This window comes from Copidosoma floridanum, unplaced genomic scaffold (genome assembly GCF_036245765.1).
Source record: "Copidosoma floridanum isolate Cflo_tuat_1 unplaced genomic scaffold, Cflo_Japanese_pri ptg000034l, whole genome shotgun sequence".
NCBI lineage: Eukaryota > Metazoa > Arthropoda > Insecta > Hymenoptera > Encyrtidae > Copidosoma > Copidosoma floridanum.
The window spans coordinates 10,657,262-10,683,254 of NW_028321911.1; the positions used below are offsets into that span (position 1 = coordinate 10,657,262).

Consider the following 25,993-nt stretch of genomic DNA (forward strand, 5'->3'; position numbering starts at 1 on the left):
ACTTCAGGTCGAGCGTGCTGATTTTAACACACTTTTTAAAGCTGTCGACGATTATTGTAGTCAAATAGGTTTGAATTTAAATCGACTAATAGCAATTGGAACTGACGGTGGCAGTAATCTTTGTGGGAAGAACCATTCTTTTTTTACTCTTTTAAGAGATAAATACAACTCAGATTTACAATTAGTTCGTTATATATGTCATGCTCTTAATAATGCTCCCTCCGCGGCTGCTGAAGAATTTCCTGCATCAATAGAGTTCTTAAATAAGCGAGATCTATAATTGGTTTAAAAATAGCACAGTAAGAAGAGTCAACTATAAAATGACGTGAAGTACACTGAATTCAACTGAATCCGATGAGAATAAAAGAGAGTTTAGTCAATTTGTAAAAAATTCTGATACTAGGTGGCTAGCTAGGTTCCAAATGGTTCGAGTCATATTAAATAATTATTTTGAGTTAAAAGCTCAATTTTCTATCGTCATTAACTCTGAAAAATGCTATACTTTAAGAATTCTGAATGAAATGTTACAAGATTACCGTAACTATTTATACCTTACAATAATTAAACCGATCTTGTATCAAATGAATGAAATTAACTTATCGTTGCAATCCCAAAATGTAGATCTTGGCAAAGCTTATGACGATCTAAAAAATGTTATAATTCTTTTAGCTAGCAAAATTATGAAACCCGCTTTTATTTCTGACGATATAAACTTAGTTATAAATAATTTAAGCAACGATCATGCTTTCTTGTTACCGAATAAAGCTAGTTATGGGATATTACTATACAGCGTTAAATGATTTGAAAATACCTTCGGAAGCAAAAAGTGACGTGGAATAAAGAGCTTACAAATATATAAAAACTTTGATCATTGAATTATGTAATCGATTGCCATCATGTTTAAACTTATTTAAAAATCTACAAATTGTATCGCCGAAAATATTTTTAAATCAGTTAAGGCCAAAGTTTGAGGATTTACCCTAAGTACATACGCTGATTTCGCCATCTGATGTGGGTCTTGTGGAAAACCAATACATCAAGTTACTGACCATAAATTGGACAAAAGTGTTCGATGAAATAACTATTAAAAACAGTAACTTATTTTGGCCGGCTCTGTATGAGTTCCAAATCGCAGGAAAAAAGTACGTTTTTTGAGAGTTATCTGAATATATGATCAAGCTATCTATTTTACCATCCAGTAATGCAGTTATTGAGAGAGCATTTTCAGTTCTTACCGCTACTAAAACTAAACAAAAAAATCGAATGCTGGTATTTATGTTGGATGCTATAATGCAAATCAAATCAACAAATTAACATTGAAAAAACTCACACTTTTGATAACATAGGTATTAATGAAGAAAATATTATTGATAACTTTGAAAATAACTTTTGTACTTTTGTAAACCAAATGTAATATGCATAATTTGTAATTGATTGTAAAAATTTTTTATATTCAGTATAATAAACAAATAAATAAAAAAGTCATAAATGTATTATTTTCTAGAAACAAATTGATTATACTTATTGATATTATGAATCATCATTATTGTTCGCTTAGTTGTTGGGTTTTAAATTACGCGCGCGGTTTAACACTTATAGCAATATTGTGAGCGATTTCTGCGACCCGTGTTGGCGATTTTTGGTGACTTATCATGCTGTTAGTGGCGACATCAGTCGAAGACCCCCTGGTCACCCTGTCAAAGACAACATTTTACATAATTTTTAATTTAGAAATCAGCATGTCGAACAATACTAAATACAGAAAAATTGAACAAAAATGCAATGTACGGGATACTCAAAATAAATGAGCAAATATATAATTTGAACACATACGAGATATTGATGTACGTATATTATAGTAAAAAATATTTTCTAAATAACACTTACTAAAGTAAAACATGGTAAAATATAAATAAAAATATTACATGTTTATATGGCCACAATTAGTGAGTAACAATAAAATATACACTATGATATGGGGACCTCATGACCATGTAAAAGTGCTTTGGAAAGAATGCTCAATTGGAATGAGCAAGCCCTGCACTTGAATACATAATATAGGATCATTATTTAATTTAAAGTAAGAAACTCAGTATTTACAATAAAAATGCAAATTAGTTACGCAAAGATACATATGTATGACCATGTAATGATATACTTGCTTAGTTCAGAGAATCGAGTACACACAAAATTGAGATGCATGAAAAATCATAGATAATTCGTATTTATCAAGTTTTTAAATGCAAAAGCAACCAACTTATTATTTAATTTTGAGTTCATTTACTGGCATTAATTAGTATAATCTCTTCAAATGATATATGTTGGTCATGTAAATATAGCCATAAACATTACAACTCATTTTCATTATGATAAATAATTAAATTTAGTTAAGTGGCCACAATTTACTTAATTGGCCACAGTAACATTTAACTATCGTACAATAAATAATAGGACTAGGATCATCTGTTAATATTATGAGAAAGTGGGCCTTATACGAATGTACATATGCATATACATATATAAACTAAGTGCTCCTGGTTTGTCTCAAGAAGGTGAGATATTTCAATTTTAAGTTGTTATCCCTGCGTTTAATGCTACAGTTCCCTCCCACGCCCTCTTAATATAGATAGGATGAAATCAGCAATCAGATGAAGGCAAATTAGAAAATAAATTATTATTTTCTGTGTTTGATGATGTTTATTTTTCAACATTTCATTGGCTATTACGCTAACCTTATCAGGCTACAAATACATATTACATGTAATGCATTTCATTATAAGAATTTTTCCACTACACGTGATTACAGACATGGCGCAAACAACTATTGTAAATTAGTTTTCACCTTATTATTTGCAAGTATCTGAATTTTACAAGAACATCGTACACTAAAAATTATCAAATGTGTACATATATTTATTGTGAGAATTGTGTGCTTACGCGTCGGCAAACAGTGAAATACTAACGATTGGGCCGTGAAATGTACGTACGAAAGGCCAAGGACCGGAGTGATCAGAACAGATGTCACAAGACATACGCAATTTTGAAGGAAAACGGTTACGGGTGATTGAACTTTTGTAATAATGGAAAATGTATATACGATTGAGCAAGTGTGTGTCTTCTTTTTTGTTGATGTTGTGTTTATTGCGTTTTGTGTGTATCATTTCTGAAACAAGCTTTTTTTAGTAGTTTGATTCTCTGTATAGTATTTTAATAGTGTCCTAATTAAAATTATGATTGTTGTGAAGCTAGTGCAAAATAGAAAACAATAAAAAACTCAATTTCTTAGATCTAACTATTATCAGAAATAACAACCACCTTTAATTCGATTGGTTTCAAAAATCTACGTTCACAGGATACTTACTGCATGACCCTTCGGGTCATCCAAAAAAATCTAAAAAGAAATATTGTATTAAATCTAATCGATCGAACTATATACTACTATCTAACAAACGATATCAAAAGAAGAACAGTACTGGAGTAAAAAAGCTACTCATGAGTAATAGATGCCCACAAGAGTTTATTGATAAAAATATTTAACGCAGATTAAGAGAGCAAATATACATAAATAAAAATAAAAATAAAATTAATCGCACATGCTTGATTTCGTGTTAAAAAATAGGCTTACCATATGAAAATAAGAACTATTATAAATTACCAGCGATATTCAGACCTGATAATATATACCTACCTGATTATACGTAAAAAATCGAACGCAATTATACGATTCGGTAGGGACAGAACCGAAAAATGGGACTAAACAAGCGTAGTATATAAGTTCAAATGCAAGCATCCGAGCTGCTCGATATGATAGGCAGGGGAAACAAAATGAGCATTGAAAACTCAAACGAATGAACACAAACATAACAAAAATAAAGAATAAGTTATTTATTTACACCAGCTTCACAACAATTATAATTTTAATTGGGACACTATAAAAATACTAGACAGAGAATCAAACGACCAAAAAAGGCTTATTTCAGAAATGATACACGCAAAACGCGATAAACACAACATCAACAAGAAAGCCGACACACACTTGCTCAATGATATATATTTTCCATTACTACAAAAGTTCAATCACCCGTAACCGTTTTCCTTCGAAATTGCGTATGTCTTGTGACATCTGTTCTGATCACTCCGGTCCTTGGCCTTTCGTACATACTTCATAAGTACAAATATATGTACATATTTGATAATTTTTTCTGTTCAATGTTTTTGTAAAACTCAGATACTTGCAAAAATAAGGGAAACACTAATTTGTAATTGTTGTCTGCGCCATTCCTGTAATCATGTGTAGTGAAAGTTCTTATCATACAATACATTATATGTAATGTATATTTTTAGCCTGATGAGGTTGGCATGATAGCCAACGAAACGTTTCAAAATAAACAACACCAAACAAAGAAAGAATTTATTTCCTAATTCGTCTTTAATTAATTGCTGACTCCATCTTATCTTACTTTTCTCTTTAGTTTTAATTTCAGCTTTGATGCTATATTTAAATCATTTTATAATTTTTAATCTTGTGCCACTACACAAATCATTCGCACGACTGAAACTTTTCATCAGCATAAGTATTGCTCTAGAGCACGCTGTGGCTCAGTCGGCTAGGCCGTGGATTGGCAAGCAGGAGACCGTGGTTCGATTCCCGTCCAGTGCGACTTTTCGGGCAAGTACCTCTGTGATTTTTCACCACGCAATTCTCCTCGAGGAGGGTTAAGGCGACCTTCTCGCAGCAAAAATTGTCTAATTTCCCCCTACCCTCTTCTAGTAATGGGATTCCTTCCTATCCCTTGTCCTTTCCTTCTCCTAAGTGCTAAGTGCCCACACTGAGAGGGAATTGGAGGGGACTCTTTCTTGTATACAGTAGCACCGCCCCACTACAGCTTTAGTAGAGCAGATCTACCACTTTAGGCGAGCAGTTGCTGGAGAAAACCAAGTAATAGCTTTCCCAGTTGACTGGTAGAAAATAGCTCCCAGTAGCAGGAGCCCTGTTTCTTGAGTGCATACAAAAATGAACTAATATATTATACATGAGAAAGTTGATAGTATAACCTTTAAAAAAATTATTTTAAATTTTCTTTTTTTCTGATTCCTAACTAACACTACAAAAAATATTCGTATAAAACTTTAATTACTCAATTAAGCTTATGTAAAGAATAATAATTATGAGACTATGTCAGTAACAAAAAAAAGAATGTTATTCTATAAATAAAAAGATTTTATTCAATTACAATCCATATTTAAATGCTGTGTACATTGTATTTTTTTTTTCAATTAATATACTAGGCTAAAACCTGGATATTTAGTGAAAAATTGATCCATCGGGTTACTTCTATGTAGCTTATATAAAACTTAAATTTATATACTGCAGTACATTATGTGAGTATCACACCTAAAAGTGGTGGAGCGGCACGACTAGTCATTTGGAGCCACTACAGCTTGGTTTCGGTGGCTCGGCACTCCCATCTGGTAGAAAATAGCCCCAGCCCAGCGAGGATTTTGCCCTATACTACAGAACAGCAGCGCTACTAATTTTCACAGTGTGGCATCCCCGATCAGGAGAGTTTTACCACAAATTCCCTCTCAGTGCATAGTAGTGTCCTTATCAAAGGGACCAGACGTAGAGCACTATAATATATAAAAAAAAAAAACTATTTCTCTAATTTTTAAATTTTACTCGCGAGGTGGTAAATCTTCACAAATATAATTTAATATTTCAATGAGAACATTTATGTTAATATGTCTACTATGTCAATAATTGTATAAGTTGCATAATCTATGGTGAGATAAGTTTTTATTTCGTCTGGTAATTTATTCAAAATTTTAATACTTAAAACTCTGTGCACTCATTATGAAGAGTGAGTATATCATTTATTGACAATATTTTGATTTGAATAAATATTTTGACTCAAAATTTTTCACCTAATATCAGCTGTTTTTTTTAATTTTTTAGAACTTTGAGGAATTTGATTTTCTTTCCCTCTATCTTCGTAAAAAACTTTGAAAACTATATATCAGTAAAAAAATAGTTATATTTAATTTTAAAGTCTTAAACATTGACAAATAGAAATAAACTGAGCTAGAAAAAAACGAGACATGCTTTAACGAAGGTTTTCATTTATTACCTATATTTTGCTGATGGTGGTTGGTACTCGAAGCACGTTGAAGGTTAATGCTTATATAGTATATGTATATGAATCTTCGAATATTCGGTGTAATTTTATTCATACTACATTATTTTAACACCCTGTTTGAATTTATGTTGAAAAACCTTGCTATTAGGATAAGTTGAAAGAACATTTTACGTCAAATAGTTTAAGTCAATATTTGTTTTAACAATTCACATACTAAAACTACTCTAGACTGTGAACAGAATCTATTCTAGTAATATTTATTGATTTTTCTCAACTTTATACCATTAACCGTTTTGTTTTTCCTAATTTATTTTTAACCCTGAAGCATTTGGACCAATTTTGAAGCTACATGTACTTAGTTTCATTAAATTGCTTATAAAAAATAGCAAGTTATTCAACAATTATACGGTATTTCATTTTCAAGTTAAATTAGGACTATTTTGCAACCATTTGCTATTATGGCAAGTATTCAGAGTACCTTTTTCATAAGCTACAGTCTTCCAGCTATTTGAAAAAAAAAATTGTTTGGATCTAACGACTCTTCTTTGAGATGTTTTATTTTTAAGAAAAGTGCATGTCTTTTGCCACAAATTCTACAGAGTTCTTCTGTCTATTTTGTTTCTGCCGCCCATGAACTCTTTTTCGACCCTTCTCAGTCCTCCTGCAAAATGACGTCAAATTCGTTAGATTTTTCGCTTTTTTCAATGGATTAATTTTTTTTATTTCCCTGTCCTTCCTCCCATTAACTAGAATAGTTTGATTATAAAGTAACTGCTCCGTTATTTAGGTATATGGATCGTTTGCTTAGTTTTACATGAACATTTTCAAGTACTTTTGAGTAAAGCTGTAGTCTTCTAAATCTGGACAAAGCCTTTCTACAGACACTTACATTAACCTTGGTTAATTGTTTGTAAGATAAATTTCTTATGAACATTCTCGAGCACTCCTGGAAGAAATCATCTTCCGAGTATAGTCAGAGCTCCCCCCTCAAAAAAACTTAGGTTATTTGGTTGTTAACTAATTATGGTATTCTTGGATTAACAAAGTAAGTGGTCAACCCTGCTTATGATCATAATAGTAACATTTTTTAAAACACATCCTTACTAAAAAAATATTAAAAAACTAATTGTACAGTATTTAAAGATACCCCATCAGTAATACTATTTGGATGGTACATCGAAAAATACATCTTTCAAAGTGTTTTATGTCAATTTTTTAAAAATGAAATAAACTTTTCAAATTCTCAAGTGAGACCTCAGGTGCTTTCTTTCCTGAGATATCAGATGAGACTTCACCTAAGATTTTGAAAACTTTATTTCATTTTTAATAAAGATACTTTTTAAGAAATCTTAGCTGAGATTTCAGGTGAGTATTAAGCATTCGATAGTCACCTAAGATCTCAGGTGAGATCTTACCTGATGATAGTAGACAGGTAAGTTTATCACAAAATTTTCCGAGTACTGCTAAGCAAAAGCAAAGTCTTTCAGTAGACCTCAGAGAATTCCAGCACTCCTCTAGCCCTTCTCTTAAAATAATAGATAAAATATTTTTCAAGACTGTAATGTTTATTTTCTGAAATTTCTGAAACCCCTTGCCCTTACAACACCGTAAAAATATCTTTTATATACTTATGATTATAATAGTATAAGTTTAATTAATATACATTACTTGTTCTATTATTTATCTGTACATTTATTTAATGATCAAAAGCTTTCTTCAATATTTATTACTGTTGTTATGATAAACATCTTTACAAATTATACAACTTTCTGATAATACATACTAAAAAATATATAGTTTAGATTTACAACACTTTGAAAAAAATAATTTTCCTTACTAAATAATGAATTATATGAAGGCTTGGTAAAATAAAAATGAAAATCTTATGTAGAAAGAATTATAGTTAAAACATTATCTGTTAATGGGGGTTAGCTTACGAAGTACTAAGGAAGGGAAAATCCTACTAGTATACATCGTACACTAGTTGGGATTCTGCCTCCTTGCGTAGTCCACACTCTAGTCCCTTGATAAATAATGATAAATCTCTTACTAATTTATCATTCTTAACTGTTAGAAGAGAAAGAAATGTTACTGCTGATCAGATGCTGAGGATATAATGGGTTACTGAAGATTATTGCTAATTTCTTCTAACGACAGACTATGAACCTCTGCAGAGTCAATATGCAGCGCCAACAACATACAGTAGAGACAACTATAAGGATTACTAAGTACATAGATTATTGTTGAATTATTTTTTTTAATTAAAAAGAGTAGACAATATTGAGTCATTTGTTGTTGATTAGCTATAACTTAAGTAAACTAATTATAATCAAAAGTGCATACAGCATATTACATTACTACTGTCTAAATGTCTTAGAAAAAATTAAATAAATTATTCATTTGAAGTGAAAACACTGAAGGATATTTGGTTTGTTACTTACATATTATAAATAGTAGGGCCACGCACATGTGTGTACCTACAAATCATAAATGCAATCTATGAGCGAGATGTAAGATAAGGTGGGCGAATACGAATAATATCTAACACGTACACTAAAAAAAGCGGTACAGTGGCATAAATAACGCGAGTAAAAGGGAACTCGAGCTTGAAGCAAGGGAGTCAGTCAGAAACGGGAGCTCAAGACCTCTGATAAGACTCTGATTCAACCATCCTAGAGAGACCTTCTGGATCACGTTAGTAGACTTCAAGCACTGATAGAGAAAGCATTGCACTTTGTGTGCTATCAAGAATTTGACTTTTATTTCCAGTTGATAACATATCAGCTGAGTGGTGGTCTAGACCCACTCACTCTAAGGTGCGAAGTTTATCATTTTTCTTCGGGTATTAGTACATCTTTGTTGGCTACTTCACAAGTTTGTGCTCTTTCAGTGTTACGTGCTCAATGTTATTCTTGTGCCATCTCGGACATAACCTTATACTTAGTATGTAGTAAGGGGCGGGATGTAAAGCCCAAAATAATAATACGGTAATACACTAACTCTGTGATGATCTAGCTTCGCGCCGTTTAGGGATATGCGTACCCATCTCGCTAAATACATTCATGATTATCACGTCTGTACTCTTCTTGATCTCAGAATAATTTTAAGGATGAATGCAAACCCCCATCCATGGACAACTTCTACTATCCCCATTCCTCGAAATACCGTAATCCCAAAAAATGGGAGTTAATTAGACGATTAATTATATAAAAAAAAGTTTGTACAGTCAAGAGTATTCGATAGTTCTATAATAAATTCTAGAGAGTAAAATAATGTATTTAGAAATTATCAGTAAAGAGAATCCCAAGTATTAGGGTTCTTTGAGTTAGTTGTTCGAGACGCAGATAATTTGTTTTATGATTTAAAGTGGCTACACTTAAGAGTTTTGGATTACTTTGTATTAAATTCTGAGGATTAAAATAGTTTTTCAAACAATCAAAAGTCTATTTACTTGAGTGTACTCAGGTTTCTAAGTATAAAATGCTTAGGGTTGAAATAATCCATTAGATAACAAAGTTTTAGATCCATCTATATTACTATTTTGTACTATTACTGCACAATTCTTTGTAGTAAACACCATCCACACTTATTGACCTAACAGACCTTTTAATAGACCTACTTTTAGTATTTATCATAACGTGACTGTGGTGTGCTATGCAGTACTATAATACTACAACGGGCAGTAGGCCGTCGTCTGCTCTCACTTATGGCACTTGGAATAGGCTGGAGAGAGCTTGTACGATGACCAGGTACAAGCGAATGTGAGTGAGAGTAAGCGAAAGAGAGGTTAAGGCTACTATAAGGCTACGACAAGCTCTACGGCTTTCTCTCCGTATCCAGCCAAGTGCCTTTAGCGACCTGCATTAGAAGGCAGCGGCCCCTGATCCTGCTAGCCACCCCTACCCCATAGTTATAAGCTTAAGCCTCCTTTTGCAATTTTGACTCTTCAATAAACTATAGTATTGTTCTTTTCTTAAAATATAAGGATTCTCTCTTATAAGAGCATACCTCCGTGCGTGCCACCTCCTGCCATTAAGAATTTAAGCTTATCGAACGGACCATCCAAGGTTAGGGGACGATAAGCTAGGATCTGAGCATTGGCCTTGCCCCCAGCCGTCGCGGGCTCTTGTATGTGCACAGGCACGAGAGCAGCCTGAGCCAACCTGCAGCCGAATCAGCCCTTTAGCCAGCAGACGATTTAGAAATAAGAAAGCGGATATCGAGTCCACATTGCTAACGCAGGTGTCGCCGTGGGTCCGCCGGGCATCACTGGCTCGGTCAAGAATGTTCACTGAATTCCCGCAGCTAGAGTCACAATATAAGTCATTACAGTTGTACAATACACGGTAGCTTTCATTATTAATCTTTCAAAAAGAAGACATTCTTTCAAATCTGTAAGAAATCTTATCGTGTCGTGCGATATATCGCAAAAGTTATCTCTTGATTAACTATTTTCACATGATAGGATTGTAATGTAAATTTATGTTGACTCACCGGCTTATAGTCAGTTATCTCATGGATGAATGTATGATAAGGGTCTCATTTGTAAAATGTATGAATTACAAAATTACATTATTTCTGACTTACGTTAAAGTACAATAGGTTAATTATTAGAAAACATACAAGCAATTGATATTGTTCATTTTTAAAATGCCTAGTAAATACGTATTTATTGTGTACTTAGTAGTGTTATTATTTCCATAATTTTTGTCATATTTAAAGTTAGCATGTAAATTCAGGCTTCAATACTTTTGATATTTTTTTTTGCCCTACAATTTTTAGTGAAAAAAAGGCTAAATTTTTTACAAATACCATTGTTTCCGAATATTGCATACTTATACAAGAAGCTCTGTAGTGATAAAAAAATGACCAATGTATGTAACGTGCTATAAATATTTTACTATATTAAGCTTGCATCCAGCTCTAGACTACGTTTACATCTAGCTCTCATTTTAAGTTTTATACAGAGATTACCACTTTCTGTGTGAGAGGTACAGGAATTCTAAAAACAGTATGGTGATCTGTGAAATGTTACTGAGGGAGGGGGGTGTAAGACATTTAATACTGGATTAATGATAATAAAAGACGGATTTTCATCTATTATATTTTCGAACAGCACTGAAAAGTAGATAAAAAATGTAAAAATTACATGTTTACTGTGGAATGACTAGTAAGGAAGCATGAGGGCTCCTTAAAATGTGGTGAGGCGGTAGGGATTATGAGTAATGATGGGGTAGTACGAGGGCTTTAGTTGTATCTTATATGCTTCTAATAACGGACAAAATAAGCGATTTTTTCCTTATTTTTTGGAAAGTTACCAAGATGTTATTCTTGGCAGTGGGAGAAATACATTTATGTAAAAATTAAATTCATGTAAAGATAATTATATAATGCAAGAGGACACATACACACAGAAAGCAGATTGACACAGAAAAGAAGTAAGGAAGCTCTTACTATATCCCTTACGAAAACCTGCACAAAACAAAATAAAAGAAAGCCAAGCGTTACTCATATTCAAGCCTGCGTTCATTTGTTTCATTGGTTAGCGCTCAAAGTTCTACTTCAAACCTGAATAGCAAAACCTAATTTTTTTCAGTCGTTATAATGATCTTCAAACAAAAAGTTATACTCTACATCGTATTGTAATCGGTTGTTCGAAATTCTTATATATGACTAATTATAGAAATACATCAACACATACATGCACACGTGGATATTATTACAAAAATCATGGCCTTCAATTCTTAAACTCAGAAAAAATTGTTATAGCACGTTATCTACATTTGTTATTTTTTAATCACTACAGAGTTTCTTGCCTAAGTAAGCAAAATTAGAAAAAAACGGCAATTGTAAGAAATTTGGCTTTTTTTTACTAAAAAATTAAGTGCACAAAAAAAAAATAAAAAAATAACAGTACGAAATGAACAATGAATACGTATTTACTAGGCATTTTACAAAATCAACAACATTAATAGGTACACTATGCTCTAAAAAGTATGTTTTCTAATAATTAACCGGTTGTACGTTAATGTAAGTCAGAAACAATATAATTTTATAATTTATACCTTTTACCAATAAGACTCTTATTATACATCCATCCATGAGATAATTGACTGCAAGCCAGTGCGTCCACATGAATTTGGATCACAATCCTATCATGTCAGAATAATTCATTAAAAAATGTAACCCACCGTATAAAATACACTGCATTTATTTGTTAGTGTGTATTAAAAAAGAGAAAAAATACAGTGTGCTGAAATGCTTCTAATAATTTTGCAAAATGTATACTTTTATTATATAAAAGGCGAAAGTATACACATAAAAATATACACACCAAAAATACCTTAGAAAATACAGCGTAGACAATCCTTCAGAGAAACAGGGATAAGTAATAAAACGTAATTTTTTGTAATAAAGAATTATAGACAACAGTTATAGAACCACGAACATTTTTCTAAAACAAATATCTAAGCTAATAAAATATAAACGCCAGTAAGGAAGACAGGATTACAGTCCAAATATATCACGTGAGTGTAGACTAATAACTGAAGGGAGTAGATTAATAACTAAAGATTGCTTACAAAGCAAGCAAGATATTAGAAAAGGCAGCCAAGAGAAGAACTAGCAGAAGTTGAGACGAAACCTACATCTACACCTCTAGACCTCAACCCTCACTAGAGTTAATTATTAAAATAAAGCTCATAGAAACTACCTACAAGAATTTTTGTTACTTCATCTCATATTCGATAAAGCCTACGTTAAATGATTCATATGTTCTAGTTTTAATAAGCAGTATTAACTTTCATGCTCTAAGAAAATATTGTTTCTCATATTTATTACAAAAACGAGCAGATAATTTTTACTATGCATTTTTCCTTAGAGATTTCTTGCTTAAAACGGCACTAAACAACGAAGCTATTTTTAATACACAAAAAGATTCGATTATTTAAGATTGTATGGATACAAAATAATAGTACATTATGCTCTGAAAAGTATCCTTATTGAAAAATTAAAATGTTTTGTATTCTCCAATGGAAAAAAACTTTGACTTCATTTGCTGTTGTAAGGCTCCATGTATTGGCCTCATACTCCAAAAGTTTAAAATTTTATTTCACTATTAGATATTTCCTAATATAAGTACTTAATTTATTGATAATCTACTTGGAAATTTTTTTTTTTTTTTATGATCATAAGTGGCGGCAGATTTGTCAATCAGCTATTATAGTTATGAGCATACAACTTTTAATACACTTACTATGATTTGGAGATTAGGTAAGCATTCTTCATGAAAAGGATGTTTGCAATAAAACACAACCAGGTTTTTGGGTTCTGCGAAAAAGAGAAATAAAGAAGTACAGCATTAAATTTCATTAAATTTTACTACTAATTACTAGATAGTGAGTATCTAAAAATTTCTTACATACCTCTAAAAATTAATTTTCTATGACAAGCACCACACATTTGATCATCTAAAAATTATATTTCGTTACCAATAAAAAAAGGTTTAGAAATTGAAACAACTACGATGGGAAAATAGTAGCATTGATTCACTCATACTTACCATCAATACAAATTCCTTTCTGATGGCATTTAACGAACTTCTTATGCAAATTGAAATAATCATTAGCAAGAATTTTTGTACAGCCTTCTTGAACTGATACTTGAAGGTTGTAATCACACATCATTTTCACTAAAGCTTTTTTCAATCCAGGGATTTTTAAGTATGGTTCGATCCTTTGAACAATAAGTTGGGGATCGACATACGTTCCAACTCTTTGAAGAAGAAAGGTAATAGCTTCTGTAGTTATAAAAAACACAATGTTTGATAAATTATTTTTAAATAAAAGCTTAAAAAGAATGTATTTTTTTCGTGACTTTCTAGACTCATGGTCACTGTATCAGTATTTTAATTAAAAATCATGACACTTTGGCTCTACCAGCCAAAATACTGGAACCCTATTTAGGTACTGTAGTAAAACGTAACAAAGTAAAAAACTATTATTATAAACAAGAATTGTCACTACATTATAACAAAGCTCAACAAAATCAGCTGTGACCCTTATCGTCAGATCGGTGACTGCTTGTTTATCTTAACAATACAGAGCTATAGCTTTTTCCCGTTGTGAGTTTATTAAGTTACCGAATTTTGCTCTTTTACATCGTATTTTAAAATATAGTCATGTTCACAAAATACAAAGTTATTACCACCAATATTACAAAAATGCTAAATAAATATTACGGCATAATTTCTTTAGTATAAATGATGACTTATTACTATTTCAATTTTATATATTATATTTATCATCTTTAACATAATTTTTAAATAAAATGTTGATAGAATGACCGTTGGTCCTGCAAGTAAAAAAATTTACACTCCGTTATGAATATTTTTTTCTTTAACTGCACGAAACTTCACAATCAATTATTATTTATTTATTTATTGTACTGATTATTAAAAACGTCATCATACAGGTAGCTCAGTGTTTTACATTTACCATTTTGAGTGGATAAAAATATACATTTCCGATTGTTTTTGCAGTTTTTACAGTTGAAAATTTAAAAGTATCAACGTTAGAATTAGCTCATCATTACCTGGCTTTTCCAAGGAATAATTAATTAAATCATTCCATAACTCTTCATCATCTTGTTCTTGACAAAACTCAATGGCACTTTTCATGTCATTAAGCTCTCGCGTCATAAGTTGCAGTGCTTGAGAAGTATTTCCAATCCGCCCCAACAAGTAGACCATTTCAGGATAAAACTGTCTTCTACCACAAATGTCCAGTGCTTCCTGAATAGGGTAGTTGTCAGAGCGTCTTAGAAGAGGTAAAAGCTTATCTCTGGAATATTCTGCATACAATTTGACAAGTAAGTCATGGTACTTGTTTTTCGAATCTTTTGTGTCATTTTTATCTAAGGCATCTAAATACTAATAAATCAAATTTGAAAATATAGTTTTAAGTAGTTAATTTTGGTTATTTAATGTTGCAAATTTTATACTTACCATGTGCAAGTATCGCTGATTATTTTTGAGTTTACAAACCACAACATCGGATGGTACCCTTTCCTTCTCAAGAAAAAATTGCACTGCCCTTTCAGCATCTAAATCCATTAGCTCTTCTATCATGTCATATACAGAATGGTAAAGCTGATGTTTTTGAATCAAAGAAAATACATCCTTATGTCGGAGTTTCAGATACATTGCCAACGCCTTGTCATACTTATTATCATAGCTGTATAAAATAGCTAACGATTCAAGAAGGATACTTTGTTTCTCGTTTGTGTGTTCAAGAAAATAATCTAAGACCATATTTATGACAGATGCTACAGTATAAAGATTAGGTGACCATTCTTTGATAAGTTGTAGAAAACCCCCAGGATTAAGTTTTAAGAACTCATGTAAAACAATTTCATATATATGTGGGTCTAAAGAGATATCACCCCTGGGAAGATATTTTGATATTGTCTGCAGCTGATGTACCTTGGCAAATTTATAAAATATCTCTTCCCAAAGTTTCTTATTATGTTTACATACTATTATGCACAATTTTCCAGCTTCATCAAACTTTCTATTATCAATCAAGTAATCTAGATAGACATAACCAACGTCTGTCAAAGAATGTTTACAATCTTTGTTTATGTTATTTCTTACAGCTTCCAAAGCCTTTTCAAATTTTTCATGGCGCATAAGCCATTCGATCCTGTCATCAGTGTCATATAAACTGGCAACAACTATGTCCTTTGGGCTTACTATAAAAAATCTAAAATAACATGCATTGTTAGTAAAAAAGCTTAAAAAAATAAATTTGTTTAGTCTTTTATAATTTAATGTTGTATGAACTTATGTGTCAAGATAATTTTATAGCTATGTATTTTGTAGGGTTAGAAATTAAATTTTTAAAACTGCTTTACAATGATAAAAATCATAACATTATATTACGAACCACATCCTTTTTATTTACATTTCTTTTACCTGTGTACGAAATATTTCAACAAAATTAGACACGAATTTTTTGATTTGAAATAGAAATTATCGCGTATTATACAGTAAAATAATTTTTGTTATTGATCTATTTAAGGATTTAATTTTTATAATTATTTTACACGGTTATGTGAGCTATTTTATTAATTTATTAAGCTTTTAATTTACTAACATTAATTTTCGCTCCGATGCATTAAAATTAATGTAGCGGTTTAAAACAAGAATGAAAAATTTTTAATCTGATTTTTTAATTCTTTGTCAAGGTCAAAGTGTAGCAAGTTCCTGTTTTTTCCTGATTGACACTTACTTATGTGTGCCCTGATGCTATTTACCTAGTGTAGCACGTTTGTCTACTCTAACCATTTGTATTGCTCCTCTTTCACCAACTTATACTCGTTTTCTTTATCTTTGTAGACCTTTTTATTGTATGCACATGTGTATCACAACTGTGTCTTGTAACTAACGCGTCAAAAAAGTGAAATACAGGATCGATATCTATGTCATTCTTGTGATTCAATTCAAATTTTCTTGAGAGAATATGAAATTTTTCATTCATGGATCACTCAGACCTCATGAATACGCAAATTTTTCAGACTGAAATTACAAATAAACTGTTAATCCGAACAGACCAATAAATAAGACCACATGGATAATTTTGATAAGCCACATCGGCACAACATGGTATTATAGGTGTCATTTGTCTTACTTGTCAATATAGTGCCGTTACGTTACTTGACACAATACACAGAAATTCTGTTAGGTTTTGGAACATGTTGGAAAGTATATTTTTACTCAGTTTCTGATAGTAAAAATGAAATTTCATAGAAGTAACTAACATGCAGAAAAAAAAAGTAAAATAAAAAGTAAAAGAGAAACTAAGTTTAACACTACCACTTGGGTGTTTTGGAAAAATTTCGATAGTCGTCATTTCAAGTTTATTTCTTATTTTTCTAACAAGTTAAAACATTATGAAAGACAAAATAGTGTCAGGTGTTTGATTAGATGCTAAAATCATTATAAACTTCGTTTTTTTTTTTTTTTTTTCGCACTCCACGCATTTATCCTCCGATAATGGTTATTAATTTATTGCTGATTCACATGAAAAATTTTGTAGTTTATTGAACGACCAAAACTAACAAAAATTAATGAGTCAGAAAATAATAATACTGCTCAGTCAAAAACTTGTAGCTATAATTTTTTATTTTTTTATTTTTATTGATCATCGCCCGTAGGCTCAGACATGGCATTCTTTTACACAAGCATAGTGTTAATTAGCCATCGGTGCACCTGAGTTATGACCCCCGAACAAAAACTTAAAATGTTTTGAGAAAACGTCATAATAATTCTATTTTTATGAAAACATATTAAAGAAGGGTAGATATGGGGTAATTTGCCCATCCCACAGCCCTCCTTCACATCTTCCTACAACAACTTAAAATGTATTGTAAACATATTTTATCATAGGGTTATTATCGAAAACTTACCTCCACAGCCCCTTCACACCCCCTAAAGTAACTAATAATCTTTTGCAAGATTACTTGATGTTAGGGACAAGAGGATTCGCTACCATCCTTCATAAAAAAGTTAGAATTTTTTCGAGATGTGTGTTATTTTTTATGCTTGTAGACACCTTACCTCCACTGTACAATAACTTTAATTTGCGTTTCTTCTATTTCATTAGATTTTGTCTAAATAACTTAAATCAGAAATGAAAACTTTCTAAATAAAGATAGCTCATGAGGTGAAAAGTCTCAATTGTATATCTAATTACATTACGTTTGAATCGTTTTATATAGTACATATAGTACATATAGTATTTTTAATTTACTTAACACAATTTTTCGTCAATCGTGATGGTATGCAGAGCGTGCAAAGACCAGCTTTTAATAAATAATTAATTTGTCAAAGTTATAGAAAAGATTGTAAAATAAAAAAAATTAGAAACGGTTTAATATTACTAATCAATTTTAAACTAGAAATAAGGGGTTAGCACTCGTAGCGCGCAGGGGGGCGTAACTTTCCTAGTATATATTGTACCGTGGTAAGTCAACGTCACAGTAAAAGCAGACGTGTAGCAATAGCAGACAGGAGGAGAGGCGGTACACTGCATGCGATCCCTAATCGATCCAAGGCCCCGATATCTATACGTATCCTTACTATGGGCTAAACGGCCAACACTCGACCGTGCGCAGAGGTTGGTATGGGTGTACACCGACACACACGGGCGGCTGGGATACCGAGGCAGCACCGATCGGCGAGCTGGCAGGAGAGACACTCTCGCTCTTGTCTGCTTACCGTCGTGACGCACATTGATAGGTTACCGAAAGCGAAAAGACGATACATCGGTTGCATGTATGAGTGCCAGTTAGACGTGCTACGTACCAGGAGACAATAGGAGGCGGAGCAACGGCTACCTGTTGACGACTGGGCCGGCTGCGATTGCCCCCACACGCTACCACTATCGAGGATTGTGCCATCTGAGTGCTGACGCCTGCCAAACGGATCTCCCGGTGCCCGTGTCTAGAGCTGCAGCGTACACCTATACAGGAGTGAGAACGGTAGGCCTGTTTCTTTTCATCCCGTCCCTACCACGAAAGCACTATACCGAGCAGCAACTGCCGAACCTGCACCCGCAGGGCTGGGTTTGTGTTGGCTAGACCATGTTGGATAGCTGGGTGATATGATTGTTTTGTGTATTGAGTATAGTGGTTGATGCAAAATAAAAGCACTGTTTATATGCGGAAATAGAGATCCATTAGTACACATAAAAGTGCCCACTACCCGTCCATCCTTCAAGTCCTGCCGAGTAGTGGTTCTGTGCCATGTCTTGCTGCTGAATGCAAGGCGAGGAAGGCACGACACATTACAATATATATATGACATTAAAGATATTTTTATAATTAAACATTAGGCTTTGTTTGAATTTTCAACTTAAATAGTAGCTACGGATCTTACTTCTTTGCATTGCCGAAATTTGGTGTCAATATATAATTTGACATAATAAGGCTGTATGTGTAATAACCGTCCTAACAATAACCTCAGACTTGCATAAGTTTTATTTTTATTGGAAAATAGTTTTTTATGGATTTCGTGACTTTTCGTACATAATATTTACATTCTTTATGGAGGATTGTATTACAAATAACAAATTTTCATTAATACAACTAGTATATATACCAGATGATTTGTACTTTTAAAGTAATAAATGACTTTACATACACACACACCCCCACACTTTATTTTACACTATATCTTATAATAAATTCTGTTACTTTTTGAGAAATATATTGTATACCAAAAAGTACAATAATAAAACAGTGAAAGTGTTATGGATGTATATTTAGGAAAAACAATTTTTTTCAGGGACATATATATATATGTGTGTGTGTGTGTGTGTGTGTGTGTGTGTGTGTGTGTGTGTGCGCGTAGATTAGCTGTTTTTTGCCATTGTATCTTTCGGGTAACAATCTTTCATTTAATTATCTCAATCATTTTTTAACAATACTGTATATCATGTTCCTAAAAAAATGGGTCTACGTTTGCGCTTTAGGGTCACCATGTTTCTTAGTAGAATTTATATACCCTGGGTTCGTTCATAAGTCCCTATAGCTAAAAAGACTTGACTAGTATATTTGACTATTGTTAATTCATTAAAAATGACCGATGTTAAGAAGTTTCATTTATTCTAAGTGTTAAATTAAACTACAGTAACAAACAGTAAGAAATCACTTTATCGCTATAAATCTAATCATTTCTGCAGGTCAAAAATTATCATCTCAAATTTGACCAAATTTTGAAATAAAGTACATTCACACTTGCGAAAGCTCCCAGTGTAAGGTTTTATAGTTCCCCTTATCTCAATAGTTGCGTATTGGCTACTTTTTGGAGGCATAACTCGGTCATCTTCCATATTATACTAAGCTTTGGGATAAATTGTTTTTCCTAAATATACATCCATAACACTTCCACTTTTTAATTATTGTACTTTTTGGTATACAATATATTTCTCAAATAGTAACAGAATTTATCATAAGATAGGGTGTAAGGTAAAAAATGGCTTAGTGACAATGAAAAATTGCGAATCTGAAAAAATTGGAAATCTTTGCACTAAATGCTCACCAGGGGAGTTCAGATCGTTTCGCCTATCCCCTCCAACTGCCTGCACCCAGCGAATACTTGGAATTGAAAAGACACCTGCTAAAGCTCTGAGTGCTAACTGCAAAGTCATAGATATTCTTGGATAAAATCTATACCCTTTTTTCGAGTTCAGACGAAAACTATGACGTTTTTTACAGTTCAGACCAAGACTATGATTTTTTCTTGAGCTTGGAAGAATACTAGCATGATTCACGATGACTCACAATAATAAAATGGCTGTTCTTCATTATAAAACATCATAATAATGTCACTAAATAAATACGTTTACAGCACGTGTATTCAAAACTTTTGACTGGTTACGAATCTGTTATTTCAACTAATAAATTAAATTTATTAAAAAATTGGTATTTCCTTGCATTATTCTAAAAAATGTCTAAATATTACCAAATAAAATTAGAAATATGACTGAGGTTAGAATAAAATATTTATGTTTTGCAGGGTCCCGATATTGGAAGAGCGTCTTAAATGTATGTGTACAGGGCCACGAACAGGTGCGAGGAAACGCGAAGACCAGCAAAGGCAATTAGCGATTTTGGTGGCTTTGAGTAATAAAGAGGAGTGGCGTGATAAAAAGAAGAGGGCAAGGAAAAATTCGAACACTTCGTCAAGGATTCGAACAAGGACGATTGGTTTCCGATGGTCGAGTAAAGCACGCGAATTAACTCTGACGATTCGTCGTCGTAGAGGTGGTAAAACTCTTTAAGGTGGCTTCGTAAACGTGCTGTATTTTGTACCAGAAAGTTCCATTTGATCACAACACTTTATTCATTGTGATACCACCTAGTTTAGAAGCCAATAACCCGTTGAATCTTGTGTCGTGCTCTAATTTCGATATTTCATTTGCGTTTTTTCTATGAAATTTACCTGCGTTTGAGAATATTTTGCACCGTCTGATCTCGATGTATAAGCACTGTATTATGCGAATCAATTAAATTAGTCACGAGAAGATTTATTAATGTTATAATAATTAGCTTGGTATACATCCCTCACTTACTATAGGATTATCAATATATTTCATATTTACCAAAATGATACTATTACATTTATTATTTGTTCGTTGTTTGATTACTTTTTTGTAACTTATTGAAAGAACTGATCATTCCAGAAAAATTAAAAAGCATAGATGGTTTTCCTTCCAAAAAGTGATTATTAAGTTTTGCATAACTTGTATTGAATTTTAAGTTTTTTTTCCTTTTCTTTGCTTTTTGCTTTGAAGTAATTTCTAGCTAATATTGATGCGTATTGGAAGTTATGTTTGAAGGATACAGTAGAAAGTGTAAAAACGATTATTGCTTGAAATATTCGTTGTATCAGATTTTGCTTTTTATTTCCGTTTATTTTGTAAATCAACGACATTTGAATTTTCATATCATTTTCTTACTCACATCTTCTTCGACAATAAAGGCAACCAAGATCTTTATTTATTGGCCTATACCTCTACTTCTCCAATAAACACCACACACTTTATAATAAAACAATAGTTCGCAGAAGTGCAATATACATATCCACTCATATATAATTAGATTTTTCCATTTTTTCAAAGAACAATGTAAGTATGTATCTTAAAATGCCAGTGTGTGATCGTTATTTCAGCAATAAGTGCAAATAATGTAAGCTCACCTTGCATAAATATTTGTAATTAGAAATTTTGCTTTTAAGAAAATTATGAAAAATGTATTTCTATGCTGTTAACATATTTAATCATAAATATTTTATAAATGCATTCTCATTTTTCAAGAAAATAGCGGATCAACTCCTGCAAACTATTGAAAAACTTTCTAGCATTCTGTTTCAGAACAAAAAAAAAATAATTTATAACAGGAAGCAAATAAAATAAAGTTTTCATCCAAGAAAAAAAAGGAGCATAGGTTCAGCCTATGTTCGAAAAAAAAGTATTATATAGTATATTACATACTTCTTATTCAGACTCAAGAAAAAGGCATAGTTAAAAAAATAAAAAATAAGGTTGTATTTTAATCGTCCGTCATCCCATTGCTTATGTCATTCCTTGAGCTCCAAATTATATTAACAAATGTAAGCTTGAATAATTATTTGAAATAGTTAAATTAAGTATGCTTTTTTTAACAAAATAGCTACATATTAAATAGGTTTGGTCAACTAGCTTGATAATTCAAGTTATCTAATTGTTAATGTAGAAAACTGTAACTATCTTTAGATTACCCATTTTTTCAATGTATACTTTATATTTCACAAAAAAAATCAAATATTTTCTAGAGTTAATTCGTGTTTACCATCAATGGAGACTAAGATATGAAATGACTTCAACTGTCATTTAACAATTATTTAATTTATTGCTAATATTAAATTTGATTATTAATAACCTTACTTTTAATACCACCCCAAATTCTTTAGAAATAAAGATGCACGGAGTACAAGGTAAAGTAGTATGGTAGGATAGAATTAGCAAACAAGCATGGTTAATTTTGAAAAATTGCTATTAGCGCAAAAAAAAATTATGGTGGTAGTTATTCGATTTCTGAACACATCTTAATAGTTTTAGACTTTAAATTGTGTCAGCTAACGGCCCAAAAAATATGGGAAATGTGGTTAGAAATAGTTTTTCACGTCTAGGAAGAAACTGAAGAGTCAGACAAAAAAATTGTAATGTTGAAGAAGATGCGTAATTTCAAGACGAAGAAAATGAGCTCTAGTGAGATAAAATTGGCCTGCCTTTTTTTTGCAATTCACCAAAAAGGGCTCTTTTTGATGGTTTTTTAAAAAACCTATAACTCACGTTCATTTGAATATTAAGACTTGAAAAATGAATATTAGGTAGATATTATGCCCCTTAACTTCCACACTAAATTTCAAGAACATCGGTTGTATACTTTTTGCAAACCGCTGCCAGACCGAATAACTACCACGACGACTTTTTTCAAGCTAATAGCAATTTTCTTTTCAAAAAGCTAGTTCTATCCTACTAAGTAGAGTCACCTTATATTTTGACAAAAAATTTGTACCTGCCAAGAAAAAATCAAGGTAGACATCTTAAATTTGACTTCCACAGTGCACATGATTGAACAAAGACAAAAAAATGGTCAAGTAATGGTTCATCAAAAAACTTGACAGCAAAAGCAACAATTTGAATAAAAATTTTTTTGCACAGAAAAGATGCACCATTTTGAGACGAAAAAAATTAGTAGTGTTGGACTCAAATTGGTCCAGCTATTTTTTGCAAATCGCAAAAAACTGCCATTTTAGGCCTTATTTTTGAAATTCAATGATTTTCGTTCCAATAAAATTAAGAGATGAAATTTGCACTGGAAGTAGGTGTTATAGCTCACACACAAAAAATGTCAACTAGATCAGATTTAAACTTTTTGTGATTCACAGGCGAAACCAAAAAAGGCTCTTTCAAAAAACTTGGTCTGGATTATTTTCGTCGTATTCTTGATCGCAAGCTGTAGCACAAATAATTTCTTTAACGTAAGAAATCAACACGATGTACCAGCAAGCAGAAGCAAAGATGTTTCTCTCACGGCAGTCGAGATGAATCTGTTCATACGCACGCACACAGGGCAAGCTATCTATAGCATGTTTTTCAATTTTTAATAACAAATAACCACTTCAACCAAATATTTCCAGAACAAATAAAAGCTGTGTTTACAAACAGTCATTTTTTATAACAAAGCTGCTTTTGTTACGTGGAATTCCAGAGGTTCAGGGTGCTTAACAACAAAACGGCAGTTAACTTAAGTCAATCACTTTATTACTATTCCTTGAGAGAAGGCGCTTGGCAGTCCCGAGTCACTTAGTGTGACTACCCTTTCTCTAGTCCCGGCGTTATAGAACTAGTTCCCCGCAGCAACTGCTACGGATCTTTTTATGCTCTTTCCTCCCACACTCGCCCTCCTTCCTTCTCCGAATAACTGAGGCCCATCCCACGAAGTATGTTCCATACTGTACGTGAGACGTCCGAGGCCGCGTCGTCGTCATCCTCAGCGGCGTTCTTTTTTTTCCCAACTCGGGTATAATTGTTTAATTGGTGTCCGTATTATGTTGTTCGTGTTGTAATGTGTACTAGTCACAACAAGAAAAAAATCATAGAAGTGTTTTTATGTACATCCCCGTTTCTTCTCCTTTTACAGGTTCTGATTAGTTTTTCGTAAGTTTATAGAGTGTTATTACATGTATTGTTCATGTTTGCGTTCTTCCCTCTTACATAAAGACTTCATATATATGCCCTTGTGGGTCTTAGCTTTTATTTATAATCATTTGATAACTACTTTCATTTTTTTTTTTTTTTCTTCAATACTATTTTCATTATATTTCACGCAGCGTCTTTTACACAACATGAAAAAAATCTTTCATATTTCGTTATTATTGTTGTACACATATTATTTCTCCAGTATTTATTTGTTGCGTTAACGCATCACCTAACAACGAAAGGTATATGAACCGTTCTTAACTACGTATCTACAGACTAGTTTTTTTTTGTGATATATGTATATATATAGTGCTTAGGCATGAAGTTTCTATGTTTGACTTAGCTAACGTATATACATACGTATATATGTATATATATATATATATATATATATATATATATAAAATGGTAATTATTTGTTGCTGTTCATCAGTTGATCTCCCCGTTGTCACTCGCCTCGTACTTGAATTAATATCGGTTGCAGGGCCATAGGGTTCCCTGTATTTTTATTCCTTGCGGCGTTGTTCCTGTTTCTTCTTCCTGCAAACATTCTAGACAGATTTAGTATTATCAGGGCCCCCCATTTTCAAATCCCGACCGATCCTGCAGCCACCCTCAACGCTATCTCCAACGCTAACCACGCATACTCCTTCCAGTCAGAAATTTTCTCTTTTGTCTGTACTAATTAATGTATACGTTGCACTATGTCTGTAAGCTTTGTACCTGTTGTTAACCTATCTTCAGGACCATGCTCCTGTAATCCATCCCTCTACTACCGTTTTTATTTGCTCCAAGATCTCATCTAGTTTCATCCCTTTTATTTTCTGCACTTTTTCTTTCAAATTCAGATTCGAACCCTCAAACTTGACTATCTGATTCTCGCCCTCCTCCTGACTCGAGTCGAATCTCGTCTCTGATTTTTGGGCTGTGCAATCTTTTGCTAGGTCTATCACTCCTGCCTTCATTACTTTAAATGTTTTGTGCTCGGTGTGATCGCATTGTATATGAACTTTTTCCTCTCCCGTAGTACTAAACGCATGACGGTTCTTCGCGTGAAGGCGTGTCCAGTACGTACCCTTTAATTTGGCTAACACTATCGGGCATTCTTCCAGTTTCTTTACAGTCTCCCCTAGTATAAGTCGTATCTCACAAGGGTGATTCTCCTCTACTTCTTGTGTTGGTTCTATTCCTGTACATATGCTTACTTTTTTCATCTTTTTGCATTGTACCACTGTCTCCCATGCCACCGGTGCGAATCTCTTTTCACTCGTGCTACCTGCTATGTATTCATACGTTGGCTATAATAAGCGACTACGTTTGTCATATTTAATCCTTCTTGTTCTACCGGCAACGGTAATATCCTGAGGAATTCTTTCGATATCTCTGCTACCTCCTCTTTTGTCGTATTTGTCTCTCTTGGGAACCTCAGATCCGGTCTAAATTGCTCTGCTAATATTTGCGCTTCTGCTATCCCGTCCAGCGCTGTTTCCGACAGGTGTGTCACGCCCCGACTCGCTAAATATATTATATCCGTTGCTGTTTCGAATT

The 25,993-nt window shown here is 32.6% G+C and overlaps 1 protein-coding gene across 2 annotated transcripts in view; it reads right to left on the bottom strand.

The window, feature by feature from the left end:
* lt (vacuolar protein sorting-associated protein light) overlaps positions 1–25,993 on the bottom strand; it is a 246,704-nt gene that overhangs the window by 126,533 nt on the left and 94,178 nt on the right. For both annotated transcript variants that reach the window (XM_089597622.1, XM_089597621.1), the window contains 5 exons: positions 15,142–15,898; positions 14,730–15,066; positions 13,699–13,935; positions 13,562–13,606; positions 13,393–13,466 (listed from right to left, as the gene is read on the bottom strand). In XM_089597622.1, coding sequence (XP_089453748.1) covers positions 13,393–13,466; positions 13,562–13,606; positions 13,699–13,935; positions 14,730–15,066; positions 15,142–15,898 — 1,450 coding nt within the window. The remainder of the gene's footprint in view (positions 1–13,392; positions 13,467–13,561; positions 13,607–13,698; positions 13,936–14,729; positions 15,067–15,141; positions 15,899–25,993) is intronic.